We start from the raw sequence: 24,566 nt of genomic DNA, 5'->3' as shown, positions 1-24,566 counted from the left end.
CAAGAATTGCCTGCAGGCCTCACATATGATACAATGAGGGAAAAAAACAAGGGACATGCCAGCCTGCTATAATGTGGCCTCCCCACTTGGAAAAAGAGGATCCAATTCAAGCATGGATAGCATATTTCAAGAGGATATCCACATGCATTAAGTTGATGGATTAACTTGGCCATACCACATGAAGGCTAAAGCACTGGGATTCAATCTCCTCGAAGCCCTTCGAACAACATGACTTGATATGGTTCAACACCAATGAGGTTTGCCAGGCTCTTGAAGTAGGATTAGTCAATGTATGGAAATATACTCCAACTGTACATTAGCCTAAGATCAAACAGCCATAAAAAAAATCAACAAGTACATAGAAACTTCCATCTGTTCCTAAGACGCAATTAGCTATCTACCTCAATATTTGTATTTCCTTACACAGCATAGACATCTTATCACTCTGTTGATGTCACGACCAATCAACATATTTACTCGAAGCCTTTGGGTTCCTTTTGGGCTGCTGATATCGATTGTTTTCAAAATTTGCTTTGATAATGAGAGAGTCCAAGAAATCTGCCTCCGCCAAGTCATGTGGTGCACTTAAGATACTGCAAGCATCGATATCAAAACAGCAAGAGTTAGTATAATCCAATCTAGAAGTTCTAATTTCTCTTTTGTTAATCACAACTATAATCTTCTGAATTATTATCATTAACCTCCGGAGCATGTCCTCCAAAATAACTCGTTGAGAAGGTGTGACATAATGTATGCATCTCCTTGGGCACTGCCCAACAGCACTCTCAACGAGATAATCATCACCATGCCCTGCATTAACAAACCAAGGGACTGACAAAATGTGGAAGATAGGAAAACTAGCCTGGCAAACAAAATTTAAAGTCGAGAGTTTATCCTCCCATGGGAGTTGAAGCATGAGCAAGGAGCACACATTATCCTCAAATGCTATTCATCACTGGTGCATGGATTAACTGGAATAAACTTTTTGCACCTGATCCACTACTTCTAGCTGTGGCATTTTTCCATTGCTTTCATATCTGTTTCCTGCTCTGCTTGCTAACCCAGGGACCAGGGTAACATATTTCAGCTCAACTTTTGCAGCAACAACATCAAAATACCACCAGTCCAAAAGAAACTTATTTGCTATCATGCTTGTAAGATGACAAAGATAACTGAAACAACGAAATATTCCCCTAGGGACAAAATATAATATTCGTAACCACAGGTTTTTGAATAGCTAATGTCAATCCCTATCAGGTAGCCATTGCAAGGTGTGCCTACCATATGCAAGCTAAAAAAGACTGGTGACTCTTCAGTTTCAAATGTGCTCTCTAGGATTCTGAACCGTCCAAAGATCATGGGAGCTCTTTACAGAATCCAAATATTCAGTATCAAGGACGTGAAGAATCAGCAAAGACCTTCTTTTTTTAATAAAAGGGAAATAGATCTTCAGAAAGATTCATTTTCTGCAGGGCACTAGGGTATGTCTCACGATCTTTAGAGAGGAAGAAGATTTGTGCTTCTTTCAAGTCAGTGATGCATGATAGCTGCTAGAAATATTTGTAAAATGATTTCAGATCATCAGCATTAGTCATTTAAACCTTCTGCTATCCTGAGAGATATTTGAGTAGACATATCAGGATTCTTATTCAATTATAATTTGTCATTAATGTGCTCGGAGAACATCGTGAAAAACTTTGAGGTTTCAGTGTATTAATGAATGATGCACAAAGAAATATGCGTACTATCTCACTCTAATAACTTCAATGATTTCAAAATTTTAAGATATTGCATTATAGGATAAACTTTTAGTCATTAGAAGTAATTCAGAAGTCATAAATCTAGGCACTCATGAGAAGCCATAATAAATACTTGTGTATCACTAGAAATGGAATTAAAAATGTGGCAAACCTTGAGAAATTGCACGAGCAGTACCGTTTTCACCGGTGAATGAAAAGGCATGAGGTGCCCTTTTAACACAAGAATATGGACATCCTGCAGATAAATGAGTATCTATTAGGGCATAAGAAACTCAAGGGATGCCTAACACTCTCAGGACTTGTACCCAAAAAAGTTACATGTTCAACATATCTAAGTCATTTGATATGCGTAACTATATGCAGGAAAAATAGAACAAAACATATTATATTTAGGGTCATGTAGGACTGTAGGAATTGCTTCCTTCTCTCCTTGTTCAAAGCAAGGTCAATAGCCAACAGTGAAGACAAGTAAATTTCAATAAGATTGAAACTCAGACAAACAAGATCACAAGGCAAACCATTACCTTCATTAGCGTAAAGCATGCAAGCACATATGGAATCTAGCTACGTCCAAGCAACAACATATGGACAATCTTTAAACAGGATGGGTGTTAAGTAAATAATTGTATTTTCAAGATCTATTGTCAAACTAGGTAGGTTATATAGATGCTCTAATGTTTGAGCACGAGATGCTGAATAAGTCAAGGAGAAACCATTTGATCAAGTTCCTTTACCTTTATTGCAAATACAATGACAATAATAGATATTAAGGTTATCCGCCTTATATTAGGTCACATGGAAGGAAAACAGACTTCTCCTCCTCGTCAGTCCCCACAATCCACTTTCAAGTGAATATATAGATCTCTAGATTTTTATAACTATCTTGAACTTATTATGACCCTTAAATTTTACTTGAACTATTTTTCATCTCCCTCGAATGTTCAAGCTATGTTAAGCTGTCACTTGTACAGAGTTTGAGTAACTGTGATATTACTGCTTAACAACAAATAACCAATTACATGCGTATAACTCCTCAAGGAAAGTGGAAACTTTATTAAAACTTTATAAAAATAATTGAAACTGTGGAATATATTAGAATTTGATTATGGCATCATTTGAAGATTCTTGATCAGAATTTCTGCTTTTATTATTCTAGAACTCTCTCAAAGTACCCTATAGACAAGGTACAGCTCGAGAATTGGAATAGATTCTTATAATTGTATACTATTTTAATACATTTCCTGCTCTTTAGTGTCCCATCAATGGCAAATCATCTTTATGGCCAAAGTCAGTGCTGGAAACTGAAAGAGGCATCCATAACCAAGCAAATAATCACTTATAATTATCCTGAAGATTCAGTTGGAAGAAATCAAGTAAATAAAGCCTAGACTTATCACACGGCCTTCTAATTCACCATTAGTTTATAAGCTGAAGAATGGACTGTAGCGGATTGAAAATACATTTCATGAGTAAAAAGTGGATATAAATTTCCCAGACATTGAAGTTATCAGATTCCATATTTTCTGTCCTGTACTTGACAAGATTTATAACATGGTCTTGTAAGCATAGCTAGAGGGATGCTAACAGGGATGTCAATTGGGTTTCTAGTCTTAATTCACATGAAGATAGAAATTTCTTTTATCTAAATATAAGCACCTTGGAGCTCTTTATGCTATAATTTTGGCAACAGAAAAGAACAATTCTGCACTACATGGCTACACATCCATACTTTGTTAATATTGTTGTCCATTAACTAACTGTCAGAGTTAGGCCAAAACCCAGCTTCCTCTACAAAAAAAGGGAAAAAAGAAAAAGAAAAAAAATCAGTATATAAAACATGTTTTAACAAGTTTATCTTTTCCAGATACTATTTGCTAGGTCAAGAAATTGATACTAATGAGACAAAATGTGAAAACAAATAAAAGAAGTAGATTGAAGTCTACCTTTGCCGACACATCGAATCTCATTGACAAAGAGGTCATAAGCCACACATTCTGGTTCTTCAAATGGGTCCATGCACACCCTAAAAGATAGAAAAGTTATGAAAATAAAGAATATCAAGAAAAATTACATTAATATTTATTTATTTAACCTGAAATCATTCACGAAAGAATTCCCACAGCAAAATGAAAGAAGTTAATATAAGATGCTAGGTTCATGACACAAATTTGACGACTCCATATGGTTGACTTCCTGCTTACCCATTTAAGGCATATGTGTAGTTTGTCATTGAATGAATAGGATTTGCTTAATGAACAGGGCTTTTCATACTAATAGAGGAGTCTGTTGTAAGCAGATTAATGAATTTGGTGATTACTCTACTGTACTAAATAGTTTTATATCAATAGGAGGTCTCCTCTAAGTAGAGGCCAAAGCATGGGGATTACCCACAAACAAATGTTATGCCCAAATCAAGGGCTTATGAACATGGGGCTAAGGTGGATTAGCTCAAGAGTCTTATTGTGACCAAATGCTGAGATTTCACGCATATACTTTAACTCGAAGCTAGTTCCATGCTAAAATCCTTGTCAATTTACATAGATTTTATATCAATCTTGTTTTAACATTAAAACATTGAAGAGTTAGGTCTAGAGGGAGCCATCACCAATCATTATGACCCAAGATTAGCCGTCTCGGTACCGGACCCCGTACTGGTGTCACACTAATACTGCATCAGTACGGTATGGTACGGAATCTTTTCAGCATACCAAGTGTCGGTACGCCACCCGTACTGGATACTGGTACTGAAATAGTATGTACGGTACCGCTCGGTTCAGGCTGGTACGACAAACTATGTTATGACTGTTAGATTTTTATTAAATAATGATTAAAAGTTTTCATACTTAAAACATATATATTATGTATATAGGTTAAGAAGGGAGTATGGTGTGGATGGTTGGTGTGTCGGTGGATTTATTTACGTGAAGGAGAGGCAGCTTGGTTATATTGCTCGGTTCTCTATGCCTGTGCTCATCCGACCCGAGGTTCTTTGCGCCCGAGCCTGTGCTCGCTCGGCTCTGCTCGTCCGAGGTTCCTTGCGCCTGTGCGACCCAAGGTTCGTTGCTCCTGTGCTCGTCCGACCCATCTCGTGCGCGTACTCGTCCGAAGCACGAAGAGCCGAGGTCATATCTCGTCCGTGCTCCTCCAAGAGCCGAGGTCGAGGTCGGACCACAGGTGCGATGAGCCCAGAGGAGCCGAGGTTGGACCACAGGTGCAATGAGCCAAGAGGTGTGTGGGCTGTGCCTCGCACCCAAGGCGCGAAGAGCCACGTCATTTCCTCGCTTGCATCTCTTCGCAACCGACCTCGCATCCGCTGACCCTACTCCCAGTGTTTTTTCAAACTTTATTACCAGTTTTGACCGTTGGACCGGTTTTTGGTCGCGTCTGTCCTGAAGAAGTCTATAAATAGACCTCTTCGGATTAGACAGAAATACTATCGAAAGCAGAGAACTTTTATTCTCCCTTTCTGCTATTTTTTTTTCAATCAACGGGCTTGCTGCATACTGATTCTGGGTTCGAAGGCTTCTTTGATCCGTGCAAATCATTGAGGCAGAAGGAACAATGCGAGAGGCTGTTGTATCTCAGGAGTAGAACGTCATCCAAGCCTAGTGCACTGTAAGGCGGCGAAATCTACTTCAAGGAAAGTGACCAACATACCATGCCTCAGCATCTCGGATTCCATTTTTTCACTTTCTCTATTTATTTTCTCTAAGCCTATTTCTGCCTATTATTTGTTGAAGTAGAATATTTTAGATTTTACTAATTCTGGGACAGTTTATTCCCAACATTCTTGAAGTAGATTCCTACGTATAATAGGCTAGTACTTAGAGTTACCCCAATGGCCAATGCAAGTGACCCGGTTCCTCCTGAAAAATTTAATGAAAATAACTTTAAGCGTTGGAGACAGAAGATGGAAATCTTCTTAACCACACTTGGGTTATTTTCTATAATTTTTGACTCTCCTCCAAATGAGGAAGAGAATGAACCGGTTAGAACTTGTAATTTAGAGGAATTTAAGAAGAAAGACTACCTGTGTAGGGAAAGAATTCTGTCCTATCTTACTGATCCCCTTTTTGATGTCTACTGCACTTTTAAAACCTCCAAGGAGATTTGGGATGATCTTAATAAGAAATATGGTATCCAAGATGCCGGAATGGACAAGTATACTGCTAGTCAATTTCTGTCTTATAAGATGGTTGACACCAAGCCTGTAGTTGACCAAGCCCATGAGTTAACAGTGATTTATCATGAATTAGGCTTAAGGGGAATGGGTATAATTGAGAGCCTTCAAGTTGCTTGTACCATTGACAAGCTCCCACCTTCTTGGAAAGACTTTGGGTTATCCCTGAAACATAAAACTGAGGATATGACAATGAAAACTCTATTGTCTGCCATTAAGATCCAAGAACAACACCTTGAGAAAGATAATGAGCAACTCATGAATCCTGAGCTTCTAACCAAGGTGAACTTTGTGGAAGGCTAGAATAAGACCCATAAGTTCAAGAACTCCAAATTTGAAAAGAGTGGACCTAGAAACAAAGGAAGACCTATGAAGCCAAAACACCATATCAATAAGAATGATCGAAAGCCGATTTGCTACAATTGTGGAAAACTCGGTCATATGGCTCGAGTATGCCGGATGAAGAGGAAGAAGTATCAGAACTATGAACATGCGCCTTCTCAACCTACAAATCCACAAACCAACATGGTGCTATCCAGTACTGGTCCTACTAGTACTGATGATCGGTATGTAACTTTAAGTCCAGAATTAAATTTGGCAATTTGCTCTACCGATTGGTTAGTGGATACAGGTGCGAATGTTCATATGTGTACTGATCGTACCCTTTTTACTACTTATCAGGTCCGGAGCGGCCTAACAGTAACTATGGGGAACTCCACCTCGGCACGAGTGCTTGGAACTGGAAAAGTACTTCTAAGGCTTACGTCTGGGAATGTGCTTACACTATTTAATGTGTACCATGTGCCCGATGGAAGGAGGAATCTGATCAGTGGATCTCTTCTAAATAGGAGTGGTTATTCTTTGTTATTTCAATCTAAGAAAGTGATTATAACAAAGAATGGAACATTTGTAGGCAAAGGCTATGAGTGTGATGGCTTGTATGTAATAAATAATGTATCTTTGGATTCTTTTTCTGATAACAATAATAAAATTGTGCTTTCAATATACTCTTCATCTCTTTGGCATGCTAGATTAGGACATGTGAATAATAATACTATTAAAAGAATGATTAGCTCTGGTTTATTGCCTAATGTTTCATTAAATGAAAAGAAAAAGTGCCAAATTTGTGTTCAATCTAAACAACCTAGAAAACCATTTAAAATAGTAAATAGAAATTCAACTTTATTAGAATTATTACATTCAGATGTATGTGATCTAAATGGAACTTTGACTAAAGGGGGTAGAAGGTATTTCATTACCTTCATAGATGATTATTCTAAGTATTGTCAAGTTTATTTAATGAAATCTAAAGATGAAGTATTTGAGATGTTTAAGACTTATAAATCTTTAGTAGAAAATCAACTTGACAAGAGAATAAAGATTCTCAGGTCAGATAGAGGAGGAGAATACACCTCTAATGACTTGAATGAATTCTGTAGAGTTAATGGAATTCTACATGAAGTTACACCTCCCTATTCACCTCAGTCTAATGGAGTGGCTGAAAGGAAAAATAGGACACTGCAAGATATGGTAAGATCTTTGCTTGCCAACTCAGGTTTACCTGAGGTTTGGTGGGGGGAAGCAATGCTTACTGCATGTTTTCTGCTTATTAGGGTTCCATTTAAAGGTTCTAATGAATCTCCTTATGAACTTTGGAAAGGAAGAAAACCTAACCTAAACTTTCTAAAAGTTTGGGGTTGTTTGGCTAAGGTTAATATTCCTTTAATTAAGAAAAGAAAATTAGGACCTAATACTTTTGATGCTGTGTTTCTTGGTTATTCTCTTAATAGTGTTACTTATAGGTTCTTAGTCATTAGTTCTGATATTAATGGCATAGATAAGAATACTATAATTGAATCTAAAGATGCTTCTTTCTTTGAAGACGTTTTTCCATTTAAGGATAAAATAGAAAAGCATGTAATAGATAGATCTAATGATGCATCTTGTAGTTCGCCATCTAATTCTCTAATTATTCCTAATAATGAAAATGAAAATGAACTTAATGATATTAATGAACTTGGTAAAGGAAAAGGAATTAGGAAAAAGAAAGATTTTGGATCTGATTTCTATACTTTTATGGTTGAAGATGATCCTAAAACTTGTAAAGATGCTATGAACTCATTAGATTCTATGTTTTGGAAGGAAGCTATTAATAGTGAAATGAATTCACTTATGACTAATAAAACATGGTTTTTAACTGACTTACCATCTGGTAGTAAGGCTATAGGTTGTAATTAGATATTTAAGAAGAAATTAAGACCTGATAGTTCTATTGAAAAATATAAAGCAAGATTAGTTGCTAAGGGCTTTTCTCAGAAAGAGGGTATTGACTACTTTGATACATATTCTCCTGTGACTAGGATAACCACAATTCGTACTTTAATTGCACTGACTTCAATCCATAATTTGATAATTCATCAAATGGATGTCAAGACTGCCTTCCATCATGGTGATTTAGAGGAAGAGACCTATATGGATCAGCCAGAGGGATATGTGGCTCAAGGACAGAAAAGAAAAGTTTGTAGGTTAGTCAAATCCCTCTATGGTTTGAAACAAGCTCCTAAGCAATGGCATAGAAAATTTGATAAAATAATTGTTTCTTATGACTTTAAAGCAAATGAATCAGATAAGTGCTTATATTCTAAGTTAGAAAATGATTCATGTATTATCTTGTGTTTATATGTTGATGATATTTTAATTTTTGGTACTGATATGAATATGGTGACTGATATCAAAACTTTATTGTCTAATAATTTTGATATAAAAGATTTAGGTCAGGCAGACGTAATTCTTGGTAACAGGATTACCAGAATACATGATGGTATAATCTTTGATCAATCACAATATATTGAGAAAATATTGAAGAAATTTGATAAGTACAATTGTAAACCAGTAAGTACACCTTATGAGCATGGTTTGAACTTGAAGTGCAATAAAGGTGATCTAGTGGCCCAAGAGAAATATGCTCAAATTATTGGGACACTGATGTATGTTGCAAATACAAGTACACCTGACATTTCTTATGCTATAGGAAAGCTCAGTAGGTTTAATAGTTGTCCTAGTCTTAGTCACTGGGAAGCACTGGATAGAGTACTTAGATACTTGAGAGGTACAATGTATTATGGTTTACATTAATCAAGATTTCCCACTGTATTTGAAGGATACAGTGATGCTAGTTGGATCACTGATTCAGTGAATCGAAAAGGAACTAGTGGATACATATTCATGTTGGGTGGTGCAGCTGTTGCTTGGAGATCATCCAAACAAACTGTGATCACAAGATCCACTATGGAGGCTGAGATTGTAGCCTTAGATTCTGCAAGTCAAGAAGCAGAATTGTTTAAGAATCTTATGTCTGAAATACCTATTATGGAAAAGCCTATACCTGCTATCTCTTTGTTATGTGATAATGAAGCTGCAATTAATACTTGTAGAAATACTGAGTATAACAAGAGAAACAGAAGACACATTAGTGTGAGACATAAGACTATTAGATACCTAATTAAAAATGGTATTATAACTTCGGAATTTGTTAGATCTAAAGATAACCTAGCAGATCCTTTAACTAAAGGACTGGCTAGAAGTAAAGTCATAGAAACATCAAAGAGGATGGGACTGAAACCCATAAGGAATCATTGACAATGGCAACCCAACCTATTCTGACTGGAGATCCCAAGACGAAAGGTTCAACGGGAAAAACAAGTTGTTTAATGATTAGTTAGCACTATTATAAAATGACTTTTGTTGGGAATTATGTCCTAAATCCAATCAATTGTTGATTGTAAATGTATTTGAATCAATTATAAATAACATGGTATTTATTCATCACCAGAACATCTTCACAAACTCCGATGTGATGAAGTCCTTAGGACTGCTTTGTGTAATGATATATGATTTTGTCACACAGGTCCTTAAAAGTTCATGATCGTATGATATACTATTAATAGGGCGATAGTATTATCGGGCGTAGGTCATTGTGTATCATATTTGTTGGTTGTCTTCCAAACCAAAGAGTATAGAGATACTAGTATGGTATACAGGTGAATGGTAGTCTACGTTCACTGAACGTGACCAATTGACGGACTCTCTCTTGTCAAGAGTTGTTCCGAGTGGATATGGGTATATGTATCCTTTAGATCTAAGATTGCAACCGGTGGCTTGCAAGCAACTCACTGTACTTTGGTGCCGGACTACCTGGATTTCTAATCCAGCGACGGAAGGTTTCTGGGTCCAGTCAAGTACTTGTGGTAGTCAGTTGCAAATCAAGATGGGATTGACCTCCCTTAGGAATAAGGGTGAATGCCTTGTGTTTTCAATTAAGTAGTACCCTGGCCAGGGAAAGTCAAATCTCTATCACTTGACTTATTGAATTGAAACATATTTCCGGATGGATCGTTTCAGGGTAGACAGACTCTGAACCCACCCTGGGCATTTTCTGGTCAAGAGGATGAATTATGCGGTAACCATGGTCCATAGGTTCTAGAATGTTGCTTTGCATCTATTCGGCCTATTCGGTCGTCGGGTCCCATTGCTAGATGGTTACTTCGATTAGTGCAGGAAGTGTTCTTGTACTACCGGCTTAGGTTCGAACCTAAGAGGTCACACGCTTAGAAGTTTCAGGATTGATCAAATGGCTGATTGACGATTGAGAATCGTCTAGAGGTAAAATAGTCAATGTGATTGACTGATTGCCCTAAGCAATTGTTGCTTGGAGAAGTTAATTGGTGATTAGATCACTGATTAGACTCAATTTGATTGAGTAATAGAGATTGGGCTTGACCAAATTCAAATATGATTTGAAATTAGTAAAACCGTAATTGACACCAAAATTGGTTTGGTGAAAATGTCTAATTTGCTCAACCAAATCAGATGTGGCTTGAGTCAAATTGGATTAAAATCAATTATGATCCTAGTATGACTAGGACTTCCTTCCCTATGTGGGACCCACATACACTTCCTTCCCTATGTGGGACCCACATACTGTATGTGGGACCCACGTCCTGCCTAGGTGGGACCCACATACTGTATGTGGGACCCATGTCCTGCTTAGGTGGGACCCACATACTATATGTGGGACCCACATCCCGGCCACCTCACCCCTCTTCCTTCTTCTCTACACAAAAAAAAGAGCACCAGAGAAAGAGAGTGAGAGGAGAGAGTAGCTCTGAAGGTGAAAGCCCAAGAAGGAGTTCTTGAGCTGTGAAGGTCCATCTTCTTCCTTCTCCTTTTTAGCCAACCTTCTGCCTCCCTGCGAGCTAGCACTCCCCGGGAGCTGATCATTCCGGAGCTTCGCGTGGACGAGTCATCGAGGCCGGACGCTTGTGCGGCTGCGAAGCATCCTTGAAGGAACCCCCTTCTAAAGGTAAGAGACCTGATCTCTTTTACGGTTGAGATATGATCTCAATCTTCAAATCACAAGAAGTTGTGATTTATGCATATTTATTCGAATCACACAATCCTCGGGATCTGAGGGCTTTGTGATATTTGGTGTCAAAGCAAAGGATTAGTGGAGACTATCCGATTCTCGGGAACTCTCACGCGTGATCGTGTGACGAAGCGTGGCTCTCCACCCGGGGGCTCATATGATGAGTGCTTTGATAGGCACGTGCGGGTGTCACCCTATGTATTGGGACTGAGCCCGTGCCACATGTGATGTGCAGTTGAAGATTGTCTTCGACTGGTACCAGAGTTAAAATATCTAAAATATCAAGCATGTTATGTGTTAAAATGTTTAACCCGTTCTTTCCGCATAAAAATTTTCTGAAATTCATGCTTAGCCCTCTGCACGCATACTATCAGTGGTATCAGAGCTCGTTCAGGTTCTTTGTGATATCAAATATCTATGCAAAATGTGATCTTTTACATATGATGTAAACTGATTATATTATTTTATGATGTTATTCATATGATGAATAGACATGTTTGTATGCATGTGGAAACCATTTAACTTGAACATTAAAAGGGGTTTTAATGATTCAAAGTTGTAATGCATGCAAAACCAAGATAAGACATGAATAATGCAATACACTTAATTGTGAATTAAGTATTGATGTAGATCTTAGATTTTAAATGTGATTTAAACATTTAAGACATTGCATAAATCATGGGGATAATGGGTTATCTAATCAAATCTGGTTGGGTTAGACCCAATGGTCAAAATCAAAATATGGAACAATAACTGGTCAAATCTAATTTAAAATGTTTACTTTGGATTCGATCAAGGTAACTCTTGATCTTTGCAATAGTTGTAGTTGATCAAGTCCATGTCTCTTGATAAGACCAAATGGATGTTGATTTGGGCTCCGCGGTTGAGCACTGAGTTTTGATATTGATCGAATTGAAATTGATGAACCAGTTGGTGTCTAAGGCAACTGTTATCAGTAGGTTTTTAATTGGGAGCTACTTGCTGGGTTTCGGTCCAGTCAAGTTAATGGCATACCCTTCCGCTGATCTCACTTACCTGGCCATCTTGGTGAATCTCTTTTGATCAGATCTCTGATTGACTCTAATTGACCCATGCCTGTAAGGAAATCGGTCGGACCGATTTAGGTGCACTGACTCAAACCTGTTCTTATTAACCTCTGATTTGAAGAAGTCAGTGGGAGGATCAAGGTTAGTCAGCTTTTCATGTTTCATACAAATCCTCTAAATTATCAGGTTCTTAAAAATGGTGCGGTTAATGGAAGATGACCGTGTCATAGCCTCCCATTGCGTTGAAATGATAATCAGTCCGATATATTTATGATCATTGGAGGCGATACACGCCTGGTGCTCATCGGCTATTGGGATTGTCACTCAATTAATGTTGAATCGGTTGCATCCATTGAATAGGTGGTCAGGTGAGCCGAGACACACTCGGGCTTGGTCATCTATTAATGTGATAAACTTATTGCAGCAAGTTGATGGTTGGACCTGACCAGGTTTTTCAGTGGAGGTGACACACACCTGCTGAAGTGGCCTGTGGCAAAAGGATAATACTGGGAGTTGTTTGGTGAAGCAATTGGTTATGAACCTACCCTTAGAAACAGATGGGTTAGCCGAGACACACTCGGGCCCATCTGTAGTCTATGTGGATTCCGGTACCCACTAAAGAATTAGGAGTAATTCTTCGGATTAAAGTAGAGGCTATTGATTTGTACAAAATGGTGGAAGGATCTTTGGACTAAAATCCAAATTTCTTGATTATATTGATTCATTTACTGATTAGGCTTTGTTGTCATTCTTTGCAGAAATGGCCACTCAATTGTCACTTAGGTCATTGTTAGATAATGATAAGTTGACCGGTCCCAACTTTTCAATCTGGCTTAGAAAGCTTAAGATCGTCCTAGAACACGAGAGGACCATGTATATAATTACTGATCCGGCACCTGAATTGCCTCCTGCTAATGCACGGGTAGCAGTCCGTGACGCTTACCAGAAATGGACGAGTGATCGGATCACTGTCCGGTGCATTATGCTAGCGGCGATGAGCGACGAATTCTCGCGGAGATTCGAGAGTGCTCAGCCGAACGAGATCATTCAAGTGTTGAATGAATCGTTTGGCGTCCCTGATGACGATAAAAGGTATAGTACAAGTTGCTGTATCTTTAACGCCAAACTCAGGGAAGGGGCCTCTGTTACGGACCATGTACTGTACATGATCGAGTTGATAGAGCGCCTGAGCAAACTCGGCTTTTCCCTGCATGAACAATTGGGAAAGGACGCGATTTTGAATTCCCTGCCTGATTCCTACCGACCATTCCTCACTCATTATAGAATGACAAAGCCTGTACTCAACTTCCATGGTCTTTTGGGGTTGTTGCAGAACTTTGAGAAGGATAACCAGCTCAGGAAAGGGCCGGTTAATGTGGTTGGTGGTGGGGCAGGACGCCGTCCCTTTGGGAAAGGGAAAAACAAAAATAAAATTAAAAATAAAAATAAAAGGAAGAGAAAGGTGCTAAGTGTCGGGACATCTTGTCAGATGATAAGAAAGCGGGCTGACCCTAGAAAGGCGGTGTGCTACCACTGTCAGAAACTGGGACACTGGAAAAGGAACTGTCCTCTGTATGTAGCCACCCTTGATCCAAACAGGCCCAGGAGAAATGAGCAAACAGTTGCTGGGCAAGGTACTTATATGATAACTCCTTGTAATTTCTCCATATGTGATAAATTGATTTGGGTATTGGATACCGGAAGTCCTTATAATATTTGCAATTCATTACAGGGACTGCATGTCAATAAGAGATTTGAGGATAATGAGAGGTTTCTGAATGTTGGAGATGGAAGGACTGTTCCAGTTCTAGCATTGGGAGATCTTAAGTTAGTTTTCAATTCTCATGTAATCGCCTTAAGTGACTGTCACTTTTGCCCGTCGTTCTTAATGAACGTCATTTCTGTAGGGCTTTTAGCCCAAAACGGTTATGAAATATCAATAAAGAATCGTTCTTGTAATATCATTGTGAATGGTGTTATTATGGTTGATGGACAATTAATAAATGGCATTTACACAATATCACATCCTGTTAGTGTAATGTACACATCAAGTAAGCGACCCAGTATAGATAATGTCTCTGATACCTACCTATGGCATTGTCGGCTAGGACATATTAACAAGAATAGGATCAACAAGTTGGCCAAGTTGGGTATTCTGAATATTAATGATCTTGAATCATTTCCAACTTGTGAGTCTTGTCTTCTTGGTAAAATGACCAAATCACCCTTTACTGGAAAAGGTGAGAGAGCCATAGATATTCTAGGACTCGTACATACGGATGTATGTGGACCTATGAGTACAAGTGCCAGAGGAGGGTACAACTATTTCATTACGTTTATAGACGACCTGTCTAGGTACGGGCATGTGTTTCTTATGAGGCATAAGTCCGAGTCTTTTGAAATGTTCAAATTATACCGTAATGAAGTAGAGAAACAAACTGAAAAGTATATTAAAATTCTTCGATCTGATCGAGGAGGGGAATATCTCTCCAGTGATTTCTTGACTTATCTGGAAGAGAATGGGATTCTGTCTCAGTGGACCGCTCCTGGAACACCTCAACATAATGGTGTATCTGAAAGGAGGAACAGGACTCTGTTAGACATGGTCCGGTCCATTTTGGGTTTCACTAGCCTGCCTTTATCCTTTTGGGGATATGCTCTAGAATCTGCCTGCTATATCTTAAATAAGGTTCCTAGTAAATCTGTAATTAAAACACCACATGAGATGTGGACTGGGCGTAAGCCAGTGATCACTCACCTAAGAGTTTGGGGGTGTAAGGCCTATGTCAAACGTTTGAAAGCAGATAAGCTGGAATCCAAATCTGATAATTGTTTCTTTGTCGGATATCCAAAAGAAACCTTAGGGTATTACTTCTATAATACTGATACGCAAAAGTTGTTTGTCAGTAATAGGGTTGTTTTCCTTGAGAAGGAGTTCCTTGGTGAAGGAGCGAACAGCTCTGATGTTGCACTTAAGAAAGTTCAACGTATAGAAGAACCAGTACAGACTAAAGAATCGGATTTGATTAGATCAGATCCAGAACCCATTATAGAGACATCCGTGAGGCGATCCGGTAGAGTACCGCATCAGCCGAACAGATACTATGGTTTTCTGGTCCAGGACGGCGAACCGGTTGGTCTCGATGAGAACACAGAGGATCCCGTCACATACATGGATGCTATGCAAAGGTCTGATTCTGAAAAATGGTTTAATGCCATGAAATCCGAATTGGAGTCCATTGAGGTCAATGATGTATGGACATTGGTTGACCCACCTGAAGGAATCAAACCCATTGGGTGTAAATGGATTTTCAAGAGGAAGAGAGGCGCAGACGGAAATGTGGAAACCTACAAAGCCCGTCTGGTTGCCAAGGGATTTCGCCAACGTTATGGCATAGACTATGACGAGACGTTTTCTTCTGTGGCAATGCTGAAATCCATTCGGATCATGCTTGCAATAGCTGCACATCTGGACTTAGAGATTTGGCAGATGGATGTTAAAACCGCTTTTCTGAATGGAGATTTAGAGGAGCAGGTGTATATGATACGGCCTGAAGGTTTTATTTCTGCAGATAAATCTAAGGTATGCAAGCTTCAGAAGTCCTTATACGGACTGAAGCAGGCTTCTCGAAATTGGAACATACGCTTTGATACGGTGATCAAGACGTATGGCTTCGTTAGGAACGGAGAGGAACCTTGCATATATAAGTGGGTAAATAGTTCAGTAGTGATGTTTCTTGTACTGTATGTGGATGATATTCTAGCTGTCATCACAGTTCTCCATGAAAGATCTGGGAGATGCATCCTACATCCTAGGGATGAAGATCTATAGGGATAGGTCTAAAAGGTTGCTTGGGTTATCCCAGTCCACGTACATAAATACTGTGCTGAAACGATTCAGCATGGAAAATTCCAAGAAAGGCTATCTTCCGATAGGTCATGGAATCACTCTTTCTAAAGGAGATTGCCCGACAACTCCCCAAGAAAGAGAGCGTATGAGTAGAATTCCATATGCCTCTGCTGTGGGATCTATTATGTATGCTATGACATGTACTAGACCAGATGTGGCGTATTCACTAGGAGTAGTGAGTAGGTACCAATCTGACCCAGGAGAGAGCCACTGGAAAGTTGTAAAGACTATCCTCAAGTATTTGAGAAATACTAAGGATAAGTGGCTTGTTTATGGAGATACTGAGTTGAGACTTGTCGGTTATACCGATTCAAGTTTTCAATCAGACCGAGATGATAGCAAGTCTGTGTCTGGTTATGTGTTTACCCTGTTAGGTGGGGCCGTGTGCTGGAAAAGTTCCAAGCAGCATACCGTGGCAGACTCTGTATGCGAGGCTGAATACATTGCTGCATCTGATGCCGCCAAAGAAGCTGTCTGGTTACGAAAGTTCATTGCTGAGCTCGGAGTTGCACCCTCCGCTGATGGACCAGTCCCACTATACTGTGATAGTACCGGGGCCATCGCTCAAGCTAAAGAACCAAAGGCACACCAACGCACCAAGCACATTCTGCGCCGGTATCACCTTGTTCGTGAGATAGTAGAACGAGGTGACGTTGATCTTCAAAAGATTGACGGGAAGGATAACTTAGCCGACCCCTTCACTAAGGCCCTCAGTATAAAGGAGTTTGACCATCATTACTTGAAGATGGGTATACGATACTGTACTGATTGGCTTTAGGTCAAGTGGGAGTTGTTGGGAATTATGTCCTAAATCCAATCAATTGTTGATTGTAAATGTATTTGAATCAATTATAAATAACATGGTATTTATTCATCACCAGAACATCTTCACAAACTCCGATGTGATGAAGTCCTTAGGACTGCTTTGTGTAATGATATATGATTTTGTCACACAGGTCCTTAAAAGTTCATGATCGTATGATATACTATTAATAGGACGATAGTATTATCGGGCGTAGGTCATTGTGTATCATATTTGTTGGTTGTCTTCCAAACCAAAGAGTATAGAGATACTAGTATGGTATACAGGTGAATGGTAGTCTACGTTCACTGAACGTGACCAATTGACGGACTCTCTCTTGTCAAGAGTTGTTCCGAGTGGATATGGGTATATGTATCCTTTAGATCTAAGATTGCAACCGGTGGCTTGCAAGCAACTCACTGTACTTTGGTGCCGGACTACCTGGATTTCTAATCCAGCGACGGAAGGTTTCTGGGTCCAGTCAAGTACTTGTGGTAGTCAGTTGCAAATCAAGATGGGATTGACCTCCCTTAGGAATAAGGGTGAATGCCTTGTGTTTTCAATTAAGTAGTACCCTGGCCAGGGAAAGTCAAATCTCTATCACTTGACTTATTGAATTGAAACATATTTCCGGATGGATCGTTTCAGGGTAGACAGACTCTGAACCCACCCTGGGCATTTTCTGGTCAAGAGGATGAATTATGCGGTAACCATGGTCCATAGGTTCTAGAATGTTGCTTTGCATCTATTCGGCCTATTCGGTCGTCGGGTCCCATTGCTAGATGGTTACTTCGATTAGTGCAGGAAGTGTTCTTGTACTACCGGCTTAGGTTCGAACCTATGAGGTCACACGCTTAGAAGTTTCAGGATTGATCAAATGGCTGATTGACGATTGAGAATCGTCTAGAGGTAAAATAGTCAATGTGATTGACTGATTGCCCTAAGCAATTGTTGCTTGGAGAAGTTAATTGGTGATTAGATCACTGATTAGACTCAATTTGATTGAGTAATAGAGATTGGGCTTGACCAAATTCAAATATGATTTGAAATTAGTAAAACCGTAATTGACACCAAAATTGGTTTGGTGAAAATGTCTAATTTGCTCAACCAAATCAGATTTGGCTTGAGTCAAATTGGATTAAAATCAATTATGATCCTAGTATGACTAGGACTTCCTTCCCTATGTGGGACCCACATGCACTTCCTTCCCTATGTGGGACCCACATACTGTATGTGGGACCCACGTCCTGCCTAGGTGGGACCCACATACTGTATGTGGGACCCATGTCCTGCTTAGGTGGGACCCACATACTATATGTGGGACCCACATCCCGGCCACCTCACCCCTCTTCCTTCTTCTCTACACAAAAAAAGAGCACCAGAGAAAGAGAGTGAGAGGAGAGAGTAGCTCTGAAGGTGAAAGCCCAAGAAGGAGTTCTTGAGCTGTGAAGGTCCATCTTCTTCCTTCTCCTTTTTAGCCAACCTTCTGCCTCCCTGCGAGCTAGCACTCCCCGGGAGCTGATCATTCCGGAGTTTCGCGTGGACGAGTCATCGAGGCCGGACGCTTGTGCGGCTGCGAAGCATCCTTGAAGGAACCCCCTTCTAAAGGTAAGAGACCTGATCTCTTTTACGGTTGAGATATGATCTCAATCTTCAAATCACAAGAAGTTGTGATTTATGCATATTTATTCGAATCACACAATCCTCGGGATCTGAGGGCTTTGTGATATTTGGTGTCAAAGCAAAGGATTAGTGGAGACTATCCGATTCTCGGAAACTCTCACGCGTGATCGTGTGACGAAGCGTGGCTCTCCACCCGGGGGCTCATATGATGAGTGCTTTGATAGGCACGTGCGGGTGTCACCCTATGTATTGGGACTGAGCCCGTGCCACATGTGATGTGCAGTTGAAGATTGTCTTCGACTGGTACCAGAGTTAAAATATCTAAAATATCAAGCATGTTATGTGTTAAAATGTTTAACCCGTTCTTTCCGCATAAAAATTTTCTGAAATTCATGCTTAGCCCTCTGCACGCATACTATCAACTTTATGTCATTTGGTCTCTCCCTATGATGTGAGTGCTAAATACAGCAGAGGTATACGGAAGAGTTTAAAACTCTGAATGAGTCCGAGTCTATGGCAAGGTGCTGTGCTGCGAGCACCCTTGGAGGACTCACCTATGTGAGTGTGACTGTGTGGCCGCAGTCTATGGGGATAAGGGTTTAACCCCTAGAGCACTCATGAAACTGAGATATTGGTGCATGAGGCCAGAAAAAAGCACCACCTATGATGAACCCAGTATTTGCATTTGTTATGGGTGAAGTATATAGAAATCTGAACCAAAGGATTTGGTTCAAAGCTTTTTAGCTACCACTATACCTTTCAGATGAAAATATACTTTCACTAGGTAAAGGTTCAAAGCCGCAAGCTATCTTTATTGAAGTCGTGACATAAACAAGCCTGATTTGACTATTTTTGATTTTATAAAGTTTTGAAAATATTTTAATCAGGTGAGGGAATGTTAGATTTTTATTAAATAATGATTAAAAGTTTCCATACTTAAAACATATATATTATGTATATAGGTTAAGAAGGGAGTATGGTGTGGATGGTTGGTGTGTCGGTTTGAGGTGCATGAGGTTGTTGGTTCGAATCTCTCTTCCCTCCTTTTTAAAATTCTCATATGGAGGATTTATTTACGTGAAGGAGAGGCAGCTTGGTTATATTGCTCGGTTCTCTGTGCCTGTGCTCGTCCGACCCGAGGTTCTTTGCGCTAGGTTCTTTGTGCCCGAGCCTGTGCTCGCTCGGCCCTGCTCGTCCGAGGTTGCTTGCGCCTGTGCGACCCAAGGTTCGTTGCGCCTGTGCTCGTCCGACCCATCTCGTGCGCGTACTCGTCCGAAGCACGAAGAGCCGAGGTCATATCTCGTCCGTGCTCCTCCAAGAGGAGCCAAGGTCAAGGTCGGACCACAGGTGCAATAAGCCAAGAGGTGTGTGGGCTGTGCCTCGCACCCAAGGCGCGAAGAGCCACGTCACTTCCTCGCTTGCATCTCTTCGCAACCGACCTCGCATCCGCTGACCCTACTCCCAGTGTTTTTTCAAACTTTATTACCAGTTTTGACCGTTGGACCGGTTTTTGGTCGCGTCTGTCCTGAAGAAGTCTATAAATAGACCTCTTCGGATTAGACAGAAATACTATCGAAAGCAGAGAACTTCTATTCTCCCTTTCTGCTATTTTTTTTTCAATCAACGGGCTTGCTGCATACTGATTCTGGGTTCGAAGGCTTCTTTGATCCGTGCAAATCATTGAGGCAGAAGGAACAATGCGAGAGGCTGTTGTATCTCAGGAGTAGAACGCCATCCAATCCTAGTGCACTGTAAGGCGGCGAAATCTACTTCAAGGAAAGTGACCAACATACCACGCCTCAGCATCTCGGGTTCCATTTTTCCACTTTCTCTATTTATTTTCTCTAAGCCTATTTTTGCCTATTATTTGTTGAAGTAGAATATTTTAGATTTTACTAATTCTGGGACAGTTTATTCCCAACAATGACCTTATTATATCCTTTTAGATGCTTCCTTACCCAAATCATGATCATCAAGACAAATTGGATGCGAGTCTTAAAGTCTCTACCAAGTATAGTGCCTTGTTTGGGTCTTCAATAACCTTCATTTTTCAGGCCAACAAGGACCTTCCAAGCAAGAGCATCTAGAGGAGATTTCATGTAAGGCATGTTTGCTTCGTTAAAGACGCCTTGACCCACCTTTCATGATCTTAGACATGAAAGTGGGTATCGATATCGCATGACAATGCAACAAATTGCTCCATCATATGATGATGCTACTTAAAATGGCTCAAAGTGGTGTTCTTGGTTATAGTTAACGTTCATGCTGGTATCTTAGGGATGCCTGGCACAAATACATCACCATTTGGCAAAGGGTGACAAAGCTTGACAGAGTCACAAAGCTTAGGACAATGGCAAACAGAGAAATTGCGGTCACAACAACTCAAATCAATGCATAGGAAGATGGTGTGGTCAAAGCACAAATTGGTGTTGTATACATGCACAACATGATTGCCACAAAACCCAACATGATGGTAGCTCAACTGTGCAAGGTGGCAACCATGCCTGGTGTTGAAGGGAAAAACATAGTTAAAGAAAGAAACATAATAGATATAGAAAGAAGGAAAGAGAGTCAAGGAGGAAATCTAGAACCCCTTCTTCTACCATCTTTTCTTGGAAAATTCTCTTGACAATCTTCTTTATAAAGTCTTCACAACAGCTGGATAGGAGAGTTAGTATTTAAGATATGAAATTAGATCTACCTTGAATAGAAGCCATAAAAATAAGGAAGTCCATAATGTCATTAAGGGAGAAAAAGTTAGTCTTAAGGTGGGGATCCAGTTGTTTATAATCTGGTCTGGCATATATGGAATGAGATGAATGTGTCTGCATTCAATGAGAAGACCCCTGGAGGCTAAAGATGTTTAGGAAGCAAGTGGAGGTTTTAGAGGAAATTCAAAGTGAGGAAATCAGTTTCTAAAGATGGATAATAAGAATGAGCACAAAACTGGATGATAATTTTTGTTTTCTTGAGGATGCTCAGACAAGTGAGTCATTTCGTAAAGTGATAAAGCTATAGGACAAGATAAAAATAGAATGTTTGATATCATAGTGGTAATCTCGAACAGTTTCAAAAAAGATCTAGGATTTCGATTATCATATTTCGAGTTTCAAGGTAGGTGATCGTTCATAGAGCAAAAAAGTGACGGGTAGAGCACCAATACTTTTAGGATGAATTTTATGAGTCTTAATAGTTTTTAGCTAGATATTTGTGGCTTTGTAAGTCCAAGGTCATGATGATAGGTAACTCTTTTTCCTAAATGATCTGGAGTTTCGAGTCAATTAGGTGTCATGGTGTATAGTCAAAGTGTGTCTAAGGAGTCCTAACTTCAAATAACGCCAGTAAGTTTCCTTGAAATATACATTGTTTTAAGAAGGCTTGGAAGCCTTTACATACAAGTCATTGCAGACCTGCAAATCTAGAAGTTTTTTTTTCTTTTTTGTTTGGAGAACGGGAGGGAGACCCAGCCGCATTATAACTACCTGGCCATATACTTGGGGAAGCACCACCAAGACTTGAACCTAAAATCTCTGGCTGCTAAAACAAAGAGGTTTGATCATTGAGATGAAACCCGAGTCACAATGTGGAAGGACTATTTAGTGCAATTTTTTTAGAATTTAAGTTTCTCTTGTAGTTATATCACTTCACCTGTTCTACTGTCAGTTTCTTTTATCCTTCAAATCACTAATATGGAAGGTCGAGAGCCATGCATATAAGCCCCACAAAGAAGATTTGATTGACTATCAAGGTATTACACATCAACAAAGAAAAAAAACTCGAAAACTAATAATTTTTTATATCTAACAAATTTCAATTAGGAATATCAAGAATGCTAGCATTTTCAGATGCATATAAGAAATGGTTTGAAATAAAAATCCTCATCTACCTTTCAGTGGTCTCCACTTGTTGGTTTACAGAAAGTATCTGCAAGCAGAATGAGTCAGTAGTCGATAAGAGCATGCATTTACAACTACGGGCACTAATTTGTATACAGCTGGTTGTTAATGTGATGTCAGATACACAAACAGATAGTGCGTATCAAGAACAACAGCATCAAAAGGTGAGAAGGGTCAAACAAAAAAGGTTCCTCCATGACAAAGGAAAGATAGTCCTATATATGGCCATGGAAACAAAATTAAACTTATCATGCACAATCCCCCCATTAAACAGAAACGAACAAGAAAATACACTAAAGGGAAGATTGTTAAAGAAAATCTTATGACGGTCACCAAGCACGAAGACTAATATTGCAAAGGCTCATGTGTGATTCCATAAACTCTGGTTGCAGAGGAAGAATGATGGCTGGACCGAATTTTGGCCGCTCATCGAGCGACCCCTTTGTACCTCGACCTAGTATCATATCTTCGTCTTATAATTTTCTCTTTATCAAAAACAAACAAGTAACTCGACACACATGCATACTACATAGTACCTCGTACGCCTGAATAACACGTCTGATTATTGCATCTGCATCTTTCATGTCTTTACATACATCTGGATGAAATTCCTTGACCTGAAACATGAAAAGAATTTGATATCATAATAATCATAACGTAGTAACAGGACATCTTCAAACATTCTCAATGCAATAAATCCCATTATAACCAATAAACTTACAACTAATCTAGTTTTCCATGCATACTTGTGCAGTTATTAATTAAATTTGCCAAAAAGCTGGACTAAACGCATATATATATATATATATATATATATATATATATATATATATATATATATATATATATATATATATATATATATATATATATATATATATATCTTACCAATGCAGTGGGAAAAATGCAGTAGCTGGAGAGCAGATGGTGTAGAACTTACGCGGGCTCGGAAGGCGGCTTTGAGCTGGGCTGGGGAGCAGGAGGTGGAGTCCACGCCGAGGATTTGGTAGGGGGTGGCCGACGGCGATGACATCCAATCTTCTTCCAGTCTGCTGCTGCCGCTGTAGTCTTTCTCTGTCCCTTTGCAGTTGGACCTCAGCCGTCTTGAATTACGACGGTTGGTTCTTCTTCCTTCCATGAAACAAGTAGGAGGACGAGGTGGAGGAAATAGTATGCTTCTACTGATCTCAGTGTACAGTGGAGCTGTCGAGAGGGGTTCAAACATGGAGAGAGTCGGAGAGAAGCACCGCAAAACGTCTCTTTTTCTTGGATCGTCTTCGGTCTGAAAAGAATGGTTGGTTTATAGCCTTGTTCCAACCAAAGCCACAAAAGTCTTGGGACCCACTTTATGTAACCGAGATTTCATGACGAGTAACGAAACAAGGGGGTACTCTCTTTCTTCTTCTTCTTCTCTCTCTCTCTCTCCCCCCCCCCCCCCCCCCCCCCCCCCCACCTTTCCTTCTTCTTCTTCTTCTTTTTTTTTTTTTTTTTAATTTATTTATTTATTTATTTATTTATTTATTTATTTTTTTTACTAAATCGGGCATTTCATATATCACGAGTACGAATACACACAATAAAATCGGCAAATAAAAGGTCTCATAATGCAACAGGCATCTCACCCCCAATCCACAAGGTGCCTCTTGAGTGGCTTGCTACATATGCCGCCATCCAGTCCGCCGCCCCATTAGCCTCACGATATACATGTAGAGCCTGAAGTGTAATACCCTTCCTCACCATCAACTAAATATCACAAAGCAGAGGATGAATACCTCTAGCCCTGCTCGTGCCCCGTCGGACCCAGCTGATCACCGTGGCCGAATTATCCTCTAAGAGGATGGAGATCGCCTGAAACATGTGTCGCGGATAATGCAATCCCATCCAAGCCGCCTGTAACTCCGCTCCTGGAATCGAGGTATCGAAA

At 39.7% G+C, this 24,566-nt stretch overlaps 1 protein-coding gene across 2 annotated transcripts; it reads right to left on the bottom strand.

Moving 5' to 3' along the window:
• Positions 1–122: 122 nt before the first annotated feature.
• LOC103714688 lies at positions 123–23,941 on the bottom strand. 2 transcript variants are annotated; one of them, XM_039132815.1, is made up of 7 exons: positions 23,583–23,941; positions 23,179–23,259; positions 22,633–22,670; positions 3,704–3,783; positions 1,945–1,995; positions 702–810; positions 123–593 (listed from the first exon to the last, which is right to left on the bottom strand). In XM_039132815.1, the coding sequence occupies exons 1-7, from the start codon at positions 23,865–23,867 to the stop codon at positions 455–457; spliced, it is 783 nt and encodes a 260-aa protein (XP_038988743.1). In that variant the 5' UTR covers positions 23,868–23,941; the 3' UTR covers positions 123–454. The 2 variants fall into 2 exon arrangements, with proteins under 2 accessions (XP_038988743.1, XP_038988742.1); XM_039132814.1 differs by having other exon boundaries at positions 1,912–1,995; positions 23,583–23,940.
• Between the last annotated feature and the right edge of the window lie 625 nt (positions 23,942–24,566).

Source organism: Phoenix dactylifera, chromosome 13 (genome assembly GCF_009389715.1).
Source record: "Phoenix dactylifera cultivar Barhee BC4 chromosome 13, palm_55x_up_171113_PBpolish2nd_filt_p, whole genome shotgun sequence".
Classification (NCBI taxonomy): Eukaryota; Viridiplantae; Streptophyta; class Magnoliopsida; order Arecales; family Arecaceae; genus Phoenix; species Phoenix dactylifera.
The sequence above is the reverse complement of the archived record's forward strand: the minus strand, read 5'-3'. Positions and strand labels throughout refer to the sequence as shown.